Source organism: Acartia tonsa, chromosome 8, assembly GCF_053477335.1.
Source record: "Acartia tonsa isolate MP-2025a chromosome 8, ASM5347733v1, whole genome shotgun sequence".
NCBI classification, from domain to species: Eukaryota; Metazoa; Arthropoda; class Copepoda; order Calanoida; family Acartiidae; genus Acartia; species Acartia tonsa.
Genome location: NC_137267.1, coordinates 44043713 through 44059834, shown reverse-complemented (window position 1 = coordinate 44059834; position 16122 = coordinate 44043713). Strand labels below are relative to the sequence as shown.

The 16122-nt window shown below is 33.5% G+C and overlaps 2 protein-coding genes across 5 annotated transcripts in view; both read right to left on the bottom strand.

Moving 5' to 3' along the window:
* LOC145327043 (uncharacterized) overlaps window positions 1-154 on the bottom strand; it is a 33118-nt gene extending 32964 nt beyond the window's left edge. For both annotated transcript variants that reach the window (XM_080170548.1, XM_080170550.1), the window contains exon 1: window positions 28-154. In XM_080170548.1, the coding sequence (XP_080026674.1) occupies window positions 28-87 (60 nt within the window). In that variant the 5' untranslated portion in view covers window positions 88-154. The remainder of the gene's footprint in view (window positions 1-27) is intronic.
* On the bottom strand, window positions 137-15787 carry LOC145327044 (uncharacterized). 3 transcript variants are annotated; one of them, XM_080170552.1, is made up of 30 exons: window positions 15690-15787; window positions 15331-15402; window positions 14779-14911; window positions 14599-14662; window positions 14449-14508; window positions 13963-14331; window positions 13604-13695; window positions 13173-13262; window positions 12936-13037; window positions 12569-12742; window positions 11978-12188; window positions 11588-11724; window positions 9611-9794; window positions 9329-9473; window positions 9011-9105; window positions 8397-8582; window positions 7950-8029; window positions 7436-7630; window positions 6729-6816; window positions 6272-6393; window positions 5771-5830; window positions 5309-5377; window positions 4742-4873; window positions 4249-4309; window positions 3541-3962; window positions 2341-2461; window positions 2050-2090; window positions 1468-1577; window positions 999-1096; window positions 137-583 (listed from the first exon to the last, which is right to left on the bottom strand). In XM_080170552.1, exons 1-30 carry the CDS (start codon window positions 15725-15727, stop codon window positions 534-536), a joined length of 3801 nt encoding a protein of 1266 aa, XP_080026678.1. In that variant the 5' UTR covers window positions 15728-15787; the 3' UTR covers window positions 137-533. The 3 variants fall into 3 exon arrangements, with proteins under 3 accessions (XP_080026678.1, XP_080026679.1, XP_080026680.1); XM_080170553.1 differs by having other exon boundaries at window positions 11588-11727; window positions 11990-12188; XM_080170554.1 differs by having other exon boundaries at window positions 11990-12188.
* Window positions 15788-16122: the final 335 nt, after the last annotated feature.

The window sequence follows — 16122 nt, the reverse complement described above, 5'->3', positions numbered from 1 at the left end:
CATGATTGGATGGTATAATTACTGTACCTCGAGTATGTAGGACATGACCAGGCGGGCCACCTCGCCCCGTAGGAAGTGCATAGGCATGATTGGTTGGTTTTTTACTTATCCGCCAGCAGAAATAAACATTATAAGGTCTGAAATTAAACTCAATAATCAATTTTCCAATTCATACATAAAAAATAGGCAAAAATAACATGAAAAATACATTTCTTTCAAATCTAATTTTGAGTTCTATCTTATATTAAACTTTATAATACCAGGCAAAACAAAAAATTTTCTTTTACATTTTAAATTTAATTATATAGGATTTTCAAATTTTCAAATAAGCTCTATTTGGTACTAAACTAAACATTATGTACAGTTGATAGTAATAATACTCTTTTTTCCAAAAATGTTCTAGTAATGTTTTCAATATGAAACTAAATTCTAACATTCTTTTTAAATAACCTCAGATCAAAAAGAAAAATACATGAAAAATTGTAATTCATTAAGATTCTTTAAAAATCTTCCTACCGCCGTGCCGGGCCACGTTACAAATAATCTTCTTTAACATCACTGTTAATTGTTAATGGACTTCTCACTAAAAAAAGGATTTATTGTTGACAGCTTTCCGCGGATATCAAAAAGAAAAATTATATAATCAAAACCAGATTTGTAAGCCCTCATTCCTTGATACATGATTTTTCAGTTTGGCTAAGAACTAGTTCAAATCCAACGGATATTAATCGATTACGAAGCAATATTGGAAGATAAATTAAAAACACTTTTTCTTAATTCTTTTATAGGTACTTACTTAAGTAGTTTGTAGTTTACAAAATTATTGGGGGAGGAAAAGTGATTCGCCCCATTTTATCTATTCACTGTTAATTTTAAAAAAATATTGTTTTCTTAAGGCCATATCTCTCAAGGGGATCGAAAAGTTTTGCCAAGGTTGCGCAAATGATAATCATAATGCAAGAATTTTGCAAGAGATAAAATAAACAGCAATGCATTACCTTTCAATCTACCTCCGCCAGATTTGGAGGCAATCTGTTTCTTTCTGGACGGTTTATTGCTTGGTTTGGCAGTTTCTTCGGTTTTCTCCTGATTTGAACTAAAAAAAAGTAAAATGCACAAACGTTTTTCACAAACAAACAACGGTTAATTACCCTCCCATCCCCCCCGCTCCACTCAAAAATACCTACACAATGTTCATCCCCTTAAAAATTGTGTATTTAACTATAGAGGGAGGGGACAGTCATATTGCACTGCAAATTACGTTATTACCTAAAGTTTTAATTTAACAACGTTATCTTATTCATTGGCTCAAGAGCTTCGGGTAATTTTATTGAATTTTTATTTGTTGCTTCTAAAGCTTTCAAACAACGATTTTAATATTCAGAAAATTAATCTTATTTATCATCATTGGAAATGTACATCAATTCATCTGTTCATTGTCTTGTCCCTTAAAATCCCTAGATTTACCTGTCTTGAGATCCGCTAGATTTCTTAAGATCCAGAATGTCTTGAATAGTGTTGTGCTCTGATACAAGGTGACTCAAATACTTTGTCAAGATTCCAAAGTTACAAACAGTCTTAAAACAAGAAAAAAATAGTTATCTAATTTGAGACTTTAAATTCATTAAACAGGCTTATTTTAGGACCATTCAAAAAGTTCCCAACACCTTACCTAAACTTTCGTTAAAATATTTAGAATATTCATAGAGGGAGGGGTTATTTAACAGTAAAAAATATGGGTAGTGAGTACCCAAAGTTTTAGAAACAAATTTTCTAAATCGTTATCTTAAAAACTTTGAGTACTTTTCAATAATCTTAATTAGTAGGTTAAACATAGCAGTGAGACTGAGCAACTAACAACCCGTGATGCTAATCTATAGAAGGTGTAATTTTCTTTAATTTTCCGTTAGAAAATGATACAAAATTATTAGGAATAAGGTATAGCAAACAAGCGAAATACAACTGAAATGATATATAGGGGACAGATTAATAGGTCGTCTTGACTACGAAGGTCACCTAACTGATATAGTAGGGAATTATAAATCATACCTTATTACATACAGGGCAGGTGTTCTTATCATTACTGTATTCTGTAAAAAAAATACGTAATAAATATTAGACCAAAAAATTACAAATATGTATTTACAGGCCTATTTTAGTGTTTTATAAAGAAAACTTAAGTTTTTAGGGAGAGAAACTGGTTTTGTAACCTAGAAGGATAAAAAAAATAAAGCTCATTTAAAAAAAAACTTTTTTTCAGTAGGTATAGTTTTTAACAGAAAAGTTTGTGAGAGGGGTGGGAGTTTATTTTTAAGTTACGTTACAAAGATGAAGTCATACCTGTTGAGTATTTAGCCTTGAATTCCTCATGGTAGTGAATCCTAATAAGATGGAGTTTTAATGCCTCAGTGCCACCAAGCTCATTGTCATACTCACATTCGGGACACTTTCCTTCGTTCTCCTAGAAAGAAAGATTATTACCATACATAAAGGAAAGTTCACAAATATTAAACTCTATGCAAATAATCAATGAGAAGCTATGCTTCTATATAGTTTGACAAAAGGCAGGGGGCGGTTGTGACAATTTTTAAATCCAAAACTACAGGAATTCAACTTAAAAAAGAGTTACAGCACTAAAATTTGGAATGACAGTCGCTTTAAAGAGGTACAATTTGGAACTATGAAGAAAAATTCGAAAAACCGCCAAAAAACAATTCGGCGATAGCGGCGGTTCCACCACCGTCTCTGTTAACATTGTATGTTAATTTGTCCTATTTGTAGATGACCCTGGAACCAACCCCACAATGCCAAGCCAAATGTCTTCAAGTTTTATAGTTTACCTATTATTAAATAAATATCTATTTCTCGTATGTTTATGATTATTGCTATTAAAGAAAATATAATTTTATGTTTAAATTGTATTTTATTTATTGCAGATTATTATATTGTTGTTTTGTTTTCTTAATCTAGGTTTTAAATTTATGTTTTTTTTCCTTAATACAAAATGTGTGGACAAGGGTTCGAGTCCTAGATTATTGCTGCTACACAGAATGATTGGGTTTCATACCCAGGTGCGTAAAAGTACGGTCACAACGTGTTTTAACAGTCTCTTCACAGTTCCACATTGTACCTCTTTAAAGCAACTGCTATACCAAATTTCAGTGATGAAACTCTTTTTTTAGTTGAGTTCCTTTGACTTTTAGTTTTGGTTTAAAAAAGCGTCACAACCGCCTCCCCCCTTACAAAAGCGGTGTTTTCATAAAATTGTCTTGTGGGCACTAATACCTCCCCCGTTTTTAAGAGAAATTGAAAACCCCTGCGGGGCCTATATTTATAAATGGGGTGCTAAACCTTGCAATGAACCATTGTGCGTGGCCTATGCTCTGAAAAGAAGAGATAAATGGCGATGATGGTGATGAAACCTTGCAATGACTACCCTCCAATACCCTATAAATTAACCCTAACTCTTTAGAAAAATAAACAAACGAAAACTCCCCCTCCTCCCTTATTTTAAGTTTATTTCAAAATTATTTTTGCTACCTGGGAATGGAAAAGAGGGTTATCCACAAAACTCGTCTTGACATCGTTTTTACTCTTGCTTGGTTCAGAATTCGGCATTGCAACTGCTAGACTACTAGTCCGAGATCTTAATGGACTGCGAGGGGACGGCATTCCAGCAGCTGCCAACCTTCTCCTACTCGCGGGTCCAGATTTGCGAACAATTTCGTCATTGTTCAGTGATTTTAATTTTTGATTCTTGACATCAATTCTTAGCTTTTTAACTGGATATCTATCAGTGTCTAACTCTTTGACTGGCGCATTTATCCATAGATTTTTCTCTTTCATGTAAGGAATTAAAAATAGTTCTGTATGATTCAAAGCCATATGATCACTATTGTCACTAGTATTAGAATATTTCATGGAACAAAACAGACAGGTTTGGGTGACTGTCAATTTATCATCTAGCAGGGGTGTATATTCTGCACAGGATTTTTTTTTTTCACCCGGCTGAAATTAACCCTCCCCCCCAATTTTTTCCCCGCAAAGAGGGGAAAATAAAAAAAAATAATGTAGTAGATAAGCTCCCCCCTCCCCTCCCCTACAAGTTTTCTTCTTTATTTGATTATATACATTACTACACATATGTCTCAATTTCTTTTTTATTTCTTAATTTTTTCTCCACTCCCTAATATTTTTTATCCCCCCCCCCCCCCCCCAGTAGCAGAGAATCCTATGCAGAATATATACCTCTGTCATCTAGTAGGTGTGTCACATAATGGCATTTTAACGCTGCTGCATTTTCTGTTTCCTATAAACAAAAAAAATAATATGAAAAATATTTCAAGGGCAATAAAATAAAAATGTTTCGGGTCAAATTATGGATTGTTATTCAAGCGGGAGGGAGGTAAATTGGACTGTAAATTAAAGTTTTTAAACACGATAAATATTACTATGGCTTAAAAACTTTGGGTACTTGTTGTGAATTTTGATTGGTTGGTTCCAAACTAGTAGTGTCCAAACTTTCTACCAATAAGTTTGTTAAACTTAGTTTGTGTTGGGTTAAAAAATTACTCTACTTTAGATCTTTAGTACTCATCAATTAGGTACTAATGTAGTTGTTAAAATTTAAATAGGTACTATAAACTATAGAAATGATTTATTAAACAAATTAAAAACTTGTAGGTAGATAATATAAATAAAACTTTTTTCTATAACAAATTAAATTTCACTAAGTAGGTACCTGATTACAAAGTTGACAGAACAAGAGATTAAAAGCTTCTTCAAAATACTCCATTGGCTTAGATTTCGTGGATCTTTTTTTCACAACAGAATGGGTAGGTGAAGAGTTTTCATTGGGCAGTTCAATCCCATCCTAAATGGAATAACAATAACCTTAAACAATAGTAACATGTACTATTTAGAAGCGTAGCAATTCTATATCAATCATTTAAAAGAAAGGGTATTATTGCTCAACAATTCACTTAGTGTGAAAGAACCATAGTTTTCATGCATTGATTTAGAATCAGTATCATATGAACATAAAACAATGGATTTTTTATTACTTGGATGTTAACCTCGATTTTCATATTCTCTAATAAAGTGACACGTGCAGCAGGCTAAAAAATGATACCTTCCCTACCCCCCTTTACCATCCTCTCCTAATAGATAAAAAAAAAACCGATAAGAAACCAAAATAAACGAAAATTTTCCCCTGTCATAATATCCACGTATATTCTAATGATCCATTTAGATAATTCTGTTATAACATGCACAATATTATGCATACTACATATCAACAAAAATTTACCTTTTCTAGAAAAGAAGCCAAAAATTGTTCATGTGTAATGACCATATGTCTATGAAGTGCCTGGCCTTCCTGAAATATTATCATTTCAATTTATTTTTTTTAAATTGTTTTTTTGTTTCAATTAATGTTTCATTACTTACTGTGGTTCACTGTTTCTTAGTTGCTATGACAATGGATTGATATTACAATAACTTTATATAAAAGTAACAGGATCTGTGTCTTTCTATCTATCTATACCGAAGTATCTCTGTAACTGCTGAACTGATATGGTTCTCCTTACAGTGCAGCTTTTAGGGGGAGGTTACAATCATTAGAAAACAATGTGACTCGTTTCCACCCCGATTTTTTTTCTTAAAACATATTTTAAAGTGGAGGGGATCGACTTCCCCCCCCCCCACACACACACCTACGGTCTATATAGACGTAGCCACTAGTTAATAAAGATAATTCTACAAAATCTACCTTAAAGGTGGCATCACAAGCACAACATGTAGTTCCTGTATATTCCCGGCAAAAATTACTCTAAAACAAAAAAAATATTAATAACAGTGGAAAAGAAGCCTTAATTTATACCTATCGGAGGGTTGATAACAATGTAGGTCACTCTCAGGGCATTAACATCCCAACAATTGAAAACAATCAACCCATTGATTGCACAACCTTTGCCTTGAAGTCATAACTGTGCTTGGCAATAAGCTGGTCCTGTTAGGACCAGGTCAATCTCCCTACACTTGCACCTGACGTAGCAGCATTCGCATTTCGCATGTATAAAGACGAACCAAAATATATAACTAGCGGCCATTTAGATATTTTTTTGGTAAACAGCTGATCTTAACATGATTGAGAAAAAAAATATTTTGCGTGCCCTAAGACGTATCCACAAGTAAAAATTGAAATTAAGAACATTTCTTCTACCATATAACACTCAAACTACGTCTGCTTAACATTTCGGAAGGTACCTACCATATAATGCTGTTCAAGATAATGAAGTCTGAGATCTTTCTGATTATATTTCAAGCCACATTTTGCACAATCAAATAAATCTTTTTTGCCCTCCAGCTCGCTTGGATCCTGGTATGGAATTCCTGAAGAAAAAAATAATGAATAGCATTGAAGATTTGTAATTTGTAAAAAAAAGAACACTTCCTGAAATTAACGCGGCAGAAGAGCAGCTTTCCGGTTTTCTTGCACAAAAAGTACCCTTTTTCTATTCTGTAATTTGAAAATAGAAGGAAGGAGGGTGGCGGTGTTTTCCGTTTGTTTGTTTATTACTTTAAGTCAAATTAGTTTGTTATATTGAGTAAAGCTGGTAAAGGCACCGCAGGGTTATAAGGGTTTCGGCATAGAGAAAACTCTCCATTAATTTTATTTTACTTTCTTAAAAAGTGGGGGGGGGGGGGATAACCTCAATTGTTAATACCTTCAACGCCATCATCGAAATCATCAACAGGCACATACATCATATCCTCTTCAGAAAGGTCCAGGTAATCAGCTGCATACTTCAGCACCTATTTAAAAACAATTATATTGTATAGATTGCATGAACTTCTGGAAGTCCCAATTGCATAGTAATATATGTGATGCTCCTATTTTGGGTAGTCATTCCTCCTTTCTTAATATTAATGTCGCCCAAGTAATATAGTAATTTAGGGACGAAGCCACTTGTTAATATAAAAGTAAATATAAGTGCATAGTTCTGCGAATCAACAGTACTTTTTAAACAGATAGAAAAGGGATAGTTCTTTGAAGTATACTTAGCAAGTTAAGGTACATAAATTATTGATCCTTTACATGTTTTTTTTATTTTTTTATTTGTAAAATTCAATGTATATATATTGTATAGCTGACAGCAATGAAGACATTTGAAAGAAGATGTTAGAAGAATACCGCGATTAACATATTATTTAAATATCATATAAAGCAGTAATTCAATTTGTCTGTAGCTTAAGATATAGATATGTAAAGCAAGGGACATGTCAAAGTTGCATATATCACAAGAAAACTATCTTTAAGTCTTGATATTTTAAAAACTAAATGCTAGATAAATGTGCATCTCTAGATTTAATGTTCAAACTCATTTTGTGAAACTAATTAACCCTTTAAAAAATATTTATTTAAGAAACAAACCTCATCGTGGAAAGACCCAATATGGCTTATTATATTGGAGAGGGCTAGCTGTTGGAAATTCTTACTGCACTCCACCTTGGGACAATTCTTCACAACAGAGCCGTTGGAGTTCATCAGTTTAAATTCTCTTTTCAATGGAGCAAAGAAGTGATGAACGGCCATGTGACTCTTCACTAGAGATGAAGATTGAATTTCCTAAATTTTTATTTTTATTAATCTCTAAGATATACAATACGTTTATTTTTTGATTATTTCTAAACTCTCAATGGTCAAATCTAATTTTGCAATAATAGTTTTCTCTGCCTTTTCTATGTAATTTCTGTATGGAATCCTTGGCTAAAAGTGATGGGGAGAAAAAGGGGGAAAATGAGAATATAAAGAGTGCTGTAAACAATGCAGTAGGTAGGTATATATTATACACGCCTAGGAAAAAATAAAATATTTGGCAGAAGGGGAAAAAAAGAATCTTGTGCAGAATATACACCCCTGGCCTTTTCAAATGTTAAATACTTACACGAAAGCAGATTTTGCATGTTCTATTTAGAACTTGAACAGTTCTTTCCTCGTTTAGAATAATCAAATTTTGTTCCTTTACAATAAAGTCTGTTAAAATCTTAGTACTTTTAATTCAATCACTTAATCGCAAAGCTTTTTTTATAGTAACAGTCGGTTCGTCCATAATGTAAAGATCTTCCCGGTAATTTAGGCATGTTAAAATATTTCCATTTGAAACTTAGCATTCCTGTAAGAAATGATTCAAAAGCATAGGTAGCAAAGCATAAAATCGTTACCACAAATTAACCATTTTTTATGACATAATTATCCTTTCATAATTATCTGATTTTTCACTTTTTACACAAGTAATAAAATAAAAGCTTAAAAACTGAGAAAAATATCTGTGAAAGAGCTGTTTATGCTTCTTTTATACTACAATTTTTTTAGCAAATCAGACTTTCCTTTAGAAATTTATCATTATAGTTATGAAAGTTTCCCATGTGTTGGATCAGATAATCCTGATCCGGGAATTCTTTCCGGCATATATCACATTTAGAATTGTCCTTCAGAACGTCCTTCAGTTCCGCCTTTAGCTTGTCCCAGAAATGGTCCATGGTGTAGTGGGTTCGAAGCTTTCTGAAACTCCGAAATCCTGAAAAAAAAAGTTAGTTTGAAATTTACGGATTCAATGACAATAACTGCCAGAAACCCTCAAAATTCCAACTTTACTCCAAAGCCAAATTAATCCTTTATTTTGGGTTTATTACAAATGTACAAACTCAAGCAAAGTTTAATATCAATGATTATTTAATGCTTAAAATGCCATAAACCTAAAAACCAGGGATCGGAAGGGATATTACATTGGACATTAATTGATAATCGTCCCAAACGCTGATGAACAAAATTAATCCTTATGTTTATCAAAATTATTAGTCGAAAACATTAAACATTACTATCAAATACAAATTTGGAACCAACCAATCAGATATTATGGTAACTAATGGTACTAGTGTAATTTACAGTACAATGTCCCCTACCTCCCTGACAATTAAAGAAAAGCTAAGCGAATAGATTCCTTACCATGAGAGCAAATTTGGCACCAGTAAGATTTATCAGTATCCACTATTCCAGCATCCTTCAACTGCTCAGCTGATAGCTTGTGTACGCTTGGCTTACTGAAATGAGTAAATAAGCATTAGGTGAAAATTGATTGCCCTTAACCCCCTTGTAAAATTTTTGATAAAAGGTTAATAGGAAGTCTTTCTGTCTGTAACTTTTTCTTTTAAAAACTAATATGAAAAGGGGATAGTGAAGCCCTCCCCCTTTCCCTCAATTGCACCTAGAGACCTCTATGCCCGTAGTAAAGAAATTTATAGTGGCGTACATTAAAACACATACCTGCGAGAAATAACTTTTTTTGGTGGGCTTTCTTTATCTCCATTTGCATCTTTAACGGATATCTTCATTGGAGGAACAATACCAGATTCCTTGGACAAACTGGGGGAATGATTCCTGGCCGATGATCGTGTTTCTTTTCTATTGCCTAAATAAATACAAACGATAACATTTTTTTGGATGTTACCCAAATTTGTTTAACTAACCAATGAGGGACCATGTTTATAAAACTTTATCAATTTTCTGTCCACAAATGTCCCCTCCCTCCGTGTCCTGTAGACCAACCTTGTTGTGTAGATGAGGTAGACCTGGTGGAAGTTCTTGAAGCAGATCTTGACCTACTTCTTGATCTTGAGCGAGACACTGATCTAGAACTTCGACTTCCAGATCTAGACTTTCGACTTTCAGATCTAGACTTTCTACTACCAGATCTTGACTTCCGACTACCAGATCTTGACTTCTTCCTTCCCTGAAAAATATAAAAATAACGGGATGTCTATCTGTAGCTCAATAGGGTAACGCGGGGTAATTCCGGTCAATTTTTTTCTTCAACTTAAAAAAAAACATACTTCCCAAAAACTTTTTCCGGTTTTTAAGAGTGCAAATGAACGATATGGCAATAACGAAGAAGCCTGTCTTGGTCCCATTAAGATCTCGCAACTAGAAGTCGGTCAAAAATCGGTTTAAAGGGCGGCGGTTGGCCTATACCGGAATAGCCCCACCGGTGGGGCTATTTCGGTCAGTTGACTTTGGGGGGGTGGAACACCCCCTTAAAGTATTTTTTTTTTTTAATTTTAAACTATGAGTAGAAAGCTGAGGTCATTAGCTTTCTAACAGTACTAGTCGCATGCAGATCAGACAATTTTTTGACAACATTTTCCCCATTTTAAAAAAGTCGGTAAAATCGCAAAAAAAAACATCAATTTTTTTCATGCAAACTTTTTAAAAAAAATCATATTTTTTATTATATGATTAGGTTTTTTTAAGCTTTATACATAAATTAGATACAATTTCTGATTCGCAGGTCTTGGAATTTCTTGAAAAAAGTGATTTTTTCCAAAAAAAATTTTAATTTTAAAAATCCTGCCAGTTTTGACAGCAGTTTTTGATACAATTTTTCTTGTCTCAAATTGGCTAGGATTGACCTACAAGGGTGGTTAAGGTGTCTAAAGATGCAAAATTACATGCCTGACAATTAACTCGAAATGATATGGGGTCTAACTCTAATATTTCAACACATTTTATGCAACAGGAATTTTGAAAATGCAAAATTTTGAATATGTACTCTAAATCTTGGAGATAGAACCCATATCCTGGGGAGTTTTTGTTAGGACATGCAAAGAGCTTTCTATAGACACCTTAAACACCTTTCTAGCTTAATCCTAGCCGATTTGACATAAAAAATCCAAACCGCGCAAAAATCGCGAACACCCTCTTATACGAAAAAGATGTAAGAGTTTAATATGGAATTTAAAATCTTCTAGCGGTCTTTCTATTAGACATACCCCTTCTTACATGAGCCAATGCAGCTGATACATCTTCAGGCAAATATTTAAGGCGTTCCTTTGGGTGATATACTCTTCCCATTACTATAAAAATGTGTCTGAAAAATTTTAAATGTCTTTACAATTTGAAAAGCTTAGGCAACAAAACATGACATAATACAAGCAGTAAAATGACTAATAATGTACATCTAACAACAGGCAAGGGAAGGTTAAAGCCTTTGTCATGCATTGAGGTTGTTCATGCTTCCAGATCACCTGAAAAAAAAGTTAGGGTATTATAAATTTATAAATACAGTAATAAAAAAAAAGTAAAAAAAGTGACCGGAATAGACCATATTTTTGAGACGAAAAAAAAATTATGAAAAAATCAAGTTAGAACAACGCCTCCAATTGCAAACGATAAATCAATGCCATATCTTTCATTTTACAAAAACCCGCGGGTCAATAGGACTTACCATTTTTTCACAATTTTAGGTTGAACATGGCCTATTTTGAAATTTTTTTTTTGCAACTTTTTGAGGGCAAAAAAATCATAGAAGGAGTGATCTGACAAAAATTTGCTGAAGTAAGAAATGAAAGTATAGGCAATAAACTACCTTTGCTTTTCTGAAGATCTCTCGCAAACGTTTAGAACACCGTTAAAAAACGGTTTTAAAAAAGTTAGTCGAGTGACCGGAATTAGACCCCCCTACCGCATTTACCCCGCGTTACCCTACTCAATATACGACCCACAATAGCTGATGTTTAAAGTACTCACCAAGTTATGTTGCTCCCGTTCACACGCTTCCAAATGACGAGCAAAATTTGAGGCAGAACTTTCCACTCCACACAAGTGACACTTTTTTCTCTTTGTCTTGAATTTGCAACGCTTTGGTTTCACATTTATTTTCTGTTCTGCTTCAAAGATAAAGGAATGGGTTATCTATAATACAAATAGAATAATGTCTCTCCGTCCGTCTGTCTGAAGCTAATGATCTCATTTTTTGGCAATGCAAAAATAATCGTTTGCTAATTTTGTGAAAATAAAATACATGTTTAATGCATATATCAATCACAAAAGTATGGTTTTCAACCTTTGACATCTTGAAAAAGAAAAAAAGGTTTATTTATCAAAATCTATAAAAAAAACATTAATCAATCATAATGCCTTTATCCATGCCTGGTTCGTCATCCGATTCTGAACTAATTTCATTACGAAGATTATCAGCAGCGTCCCTGAAGTGTTCGTCAGGATTATCAGCAGCATCCTTGGAGGAGGGTTCGTCAGGATTATCATCAGCATCTATGGAGGCGGGTTCGTCAGGATTATCATCGTCGCTGTCACTAATATCCATACCAACCAGTTTCCTCACATTAAACTGTTCAATGTGACTTTTTTGTTTATTTGATACAAAAAGGGATATAATTTCATTATCGATAACAAATGTATAAAAGTATAGATATGGATATATAATCCAGATAACTACCTATATCCAGTGTTGGGGGCCTTTTATTTCTGCTTTCTGCTCTTTTGTGGCGACTTGGCTGTGTCAATATTTCCTTACGCTATTTGCTGACATTCAGAGACCCAATTGAAAGTTGGCAAAGGATTCACAAGGTGTTGATATACAGTTTTTTTAACCCTTACCCTTTTTTTTGTTTAACTTTTATATGTAAAATGTCAAAGTACAAAGAACTAGGTATAAAAATTATCCTTTGAGGGAATACCTATAAAAACTTTATAAAAACAAAATCATGCCTTGTTTGAATCCTTATTAGTATGATTATCCACTGGAGATGAATCTTTCCTCTCTACTATGTCATTTTTAGTGCTGAGACATTCTTCAGATTTAGGTTTGGTAGTTTGGGGCTGAGGTGTGGCAATTTTAGTCGGTTCAATGGCAGGTTTGATTGTATTTTGGCTTTTGTTGTTCTACAAAAAGAAAATTTAAATGAATAACAGATATATTTACCCTGACGTTTACAGTTTACAAGCTACCAATTTTGTTAGCCCGAGCCTTCAGCCCCCTACGGTCTAACAAAACTGGTTTTAATCTAATAATTTTTTTGTTTTGAAATCCGCGGAAAACTATTTTTAATACGATGCGATACATAACTATTCTTACCTGAGCCTGGAAAAAGTGAGTTTTAAAGTGTGGAGATAACTCTTTGTAGACAATTGTGGCGTTACAGCCAGGTATTATACATCTTATAGCTGATTCGTTATTCTAAATATAATACATATTAAAACTTCCAAAAAAAACTAAAAAAATACAAATTATGATTCCCTATGTACCTAACTAATAATCGATACAAATGTTCTTCTTGTATTGTTCTGTGATTTAATATGTCGAAAAAAATACCTTTTCCTTAAACATTTTGGCCATTTCAACTTGTTTAGCAACAATGGTGTTTTTATTTACAGCTATTGGTGCGGATTCCTTGGTAGAACTAAAATTTTTATTTATTTACATTTATGATTAATTTTTAGTACCTATCAATATTAAAAATTAGAATGTTAAGTTTTTCCTTAAAGGGCTGTAAACTTTTTTGAAAAGTGGTGGTTTGATCATTAAATATTAGGGGTATCATAAAACTTTTGAAATAATTTTCAGTTGTATGAAATGAGTTAATTGCCATAGGGCTTAAAAAGACCCCCCCCCCCCCCCCCCACCTAAAAAACAATTTCTGGGCAACTCCCATTATTCGTAAAAATTTATTGAAAACCATCGCCATTCCAAACGTTTCAAGGACCAAAAACATATTTTAGAGGGGTACATGTAAATAAATTCCTGGAAGATTGCTCAGAATGTTTATCTTGTGTTTCTTTTGTGTCTTTTCCTGGTTCATCTACCGAATCCAAAGAGCTTAGTCGAGCTCTTTTAGCTGAAAAAAACCCATTTTTTTTACTTTACTCAATATTTTCTGGCTCTATAACGAAGCTCCTCTATAATCATTATGTCCGCCATGAGTCTGTCGGTCATACTACAAAAGAACATCTGCTATAATGCTCTGTTTGTAATGTCCATCCTTTATTTTTTATGCTTATCTACTTAAAATGTTCTAATTCTTGCATAATAGGTATTTCTTGTAAGAGTTCTTTTTATTAATTTTGTTTAAAATAAAGATTTTCTAAATTGCAAGTGTACGAACCTCTTGCAGAAGCAGGTCCTCTCAGTTTGCTCCGTTTAACACTGTGACCTGGAACTGACATAGACTTAGAAGATGAGGCCTCTTGTAAATTTTTAGCGGCCATAAGAGCCAGCGCAGCTTCAGATGTTGATGGTTTGGCAGCTGCAGCTGATGAATTGTCGGCAGCAGCTCTAGGGGCATGTGGGTTGAAAGCACGGGACGCTTGGAGCATTTGTGCAGGGGATTGGGAAAGTGGTAGAGAGGCTTCTTGTATCACAGGAACTGGTTGAGCAATGACAGGTGGAGGAGGTGGTGGGACATGGGCGGGAATTGGCGGGGGAGGCTGTTGACCAGGGTTTAGGGGCATAATATCAAGTTTAATGTTGATTTCTGTAAGAAAAGCAATATTATTCAACACAATACATTAAATGTAAAATTCTTAATGCGTTAACTGTAACACATTGTTTTTTCTTTATTAAAATTAATGTTTTTAACAACAATACTTACTTAAATCACTCAATATGTGGGCTAAATCTTTTGCCCTTGTTTTAGGTAAATCAACACGACCTGAAAACAATATACATGAATGAAAAGAAGATAATAATGCAATTTATGTTTACTTTTAATTTAAAAAAAAAGGATTGTAGTTAGTGTTACCAGTGTAAATAATTTTCAATAAATCACGTAGCGTCTGGGATCTATAACTCTCATTCCAATGAACCTAAAAGAAACAGTTCAGTAGGTATTTAGCATTTACCTACATGTTTATTAAGAAATCATAAAATAAAAATGGAAACTTTATAACAATTATTCAAACATTTTTAAACGTGTTCTTACCACTGTTGGTTCTTTTTTGATGCTGCAGTTTTTACCCTGGCATTTGCAGCATTCGCTGGCGGTAAAAAGGTCATCCAGAAATGGAGATATACCCGCAAACAAACTTCTGTGGGCAAATAATGAGGCTCCATCACTAATATATAAAAATAAGAATTATTTAAATCAAATAAATATTTTTCTATGTTCTTAACATTCTTAAAACAGTAGGTACTTAGGAAAGCGTTATATTTATCTTGATAATTTTAAAGGATATTTTGAAAATGACTTAAGTACATGGGGTTATTTTTGGAAAAAATTTATTAAAAACCACAATGATGATAAACAAACAACCTCCGCTATAGATTAAAATCATCGGTTGAAGAGTTTTGCACCGCTAGTTTAGAACCAACTACCTAATCAAGTACCCAAAGTTTTTAAAAATATTTACAGACCAATCTCCCTTCATGATGAAACGTAATACCCTTGCAGCTAAAAACAATACCCCTGTAAGATTTAATTGTTAAATACCTAATGCAAATTGAAATCAATTTTAACCAGACGAAAAAATCTTACTTTGTTATAAATACTAGATCAGCAGTATTTTTGTCCAGGTAACTTTCGGATACTTCATCTGTTATTGTGCGCCTAAATTTAAAATTAATCCTTCAAAAATAATATTTTTTAAATTGATAGGTATCCTATTAATAGTTGATAAATCATTATAGAAAAGTACCAGGATGTATGAGTCTGTCTGTGCAGTGCTTTAGGTCCAGGGAATAATACCACTACTATTCCAATAGAAATACTCCTGGATAAAATGTACCAAGCGTAACAAATGAAAATTGAGTTCGATTAACACCCCCCCCCCCCTCTGAATGGACCCCTAGGAGGCCTCTAGGGGTGTATCCAAAATAGCAGTAAAAAAGATTTACCTATGATTATTGGCCACCCACTCCGCTATTCTGTCCATTTTGTTTCTAATTATTTCTCACTTCCAGAACATTGTGAAAATCTTGACAAAAAATAATGTGTAAAACATTTAAAGTTTATATATGGTTTTTTGTCTGTGTTTGTATCACCACAAAGATCTCGCAAATGGCTGACGTCCAGTCCATTGTTTTTCCGAGAAGTATGTTTAGCTAGGTAGCCATATATGAATATGTGAGCTACTACTAAAAATCTTAGGATACGTACTGGCATTTTTTTGTATCTAGCATGCAAAAGCCGGGCATGCATAGGTAGAAATTTTGTGACATAACTATCAAATTGACAAGTTTAAATTAATAGGTGGTTCAATTGAACTATTGCATGTTATGGTTGTGTTTTTGACAAAGGGCCGGGGCATCTTTCGCAGAATTCGGTAAA

Excerpts from the sequence above, each read along its gene's own strand:
- LOC145327044 (XM_080170552.1), bottom strand. The coding sequence starts at position 15,727 with ATGGACAGAATAGCGGAGTGGGTGGCCAATAATCATAG. Across the intron at positions 12,189-12,568 it reads CTAATAAGGATTCAAACAAG|TTTAATGTGAGGAAACTGGT; the intron begins GCATGATTTTGT and ends CACATTGAACAG. Across the intron at positions 1,097-1,467 it reads TCTAGCGGATCTCAAGACAG|TTCAAATCAGGAGAAAACCG; the intron begins GTAAATCTAGGG and ends ACTTTTTTTTAG.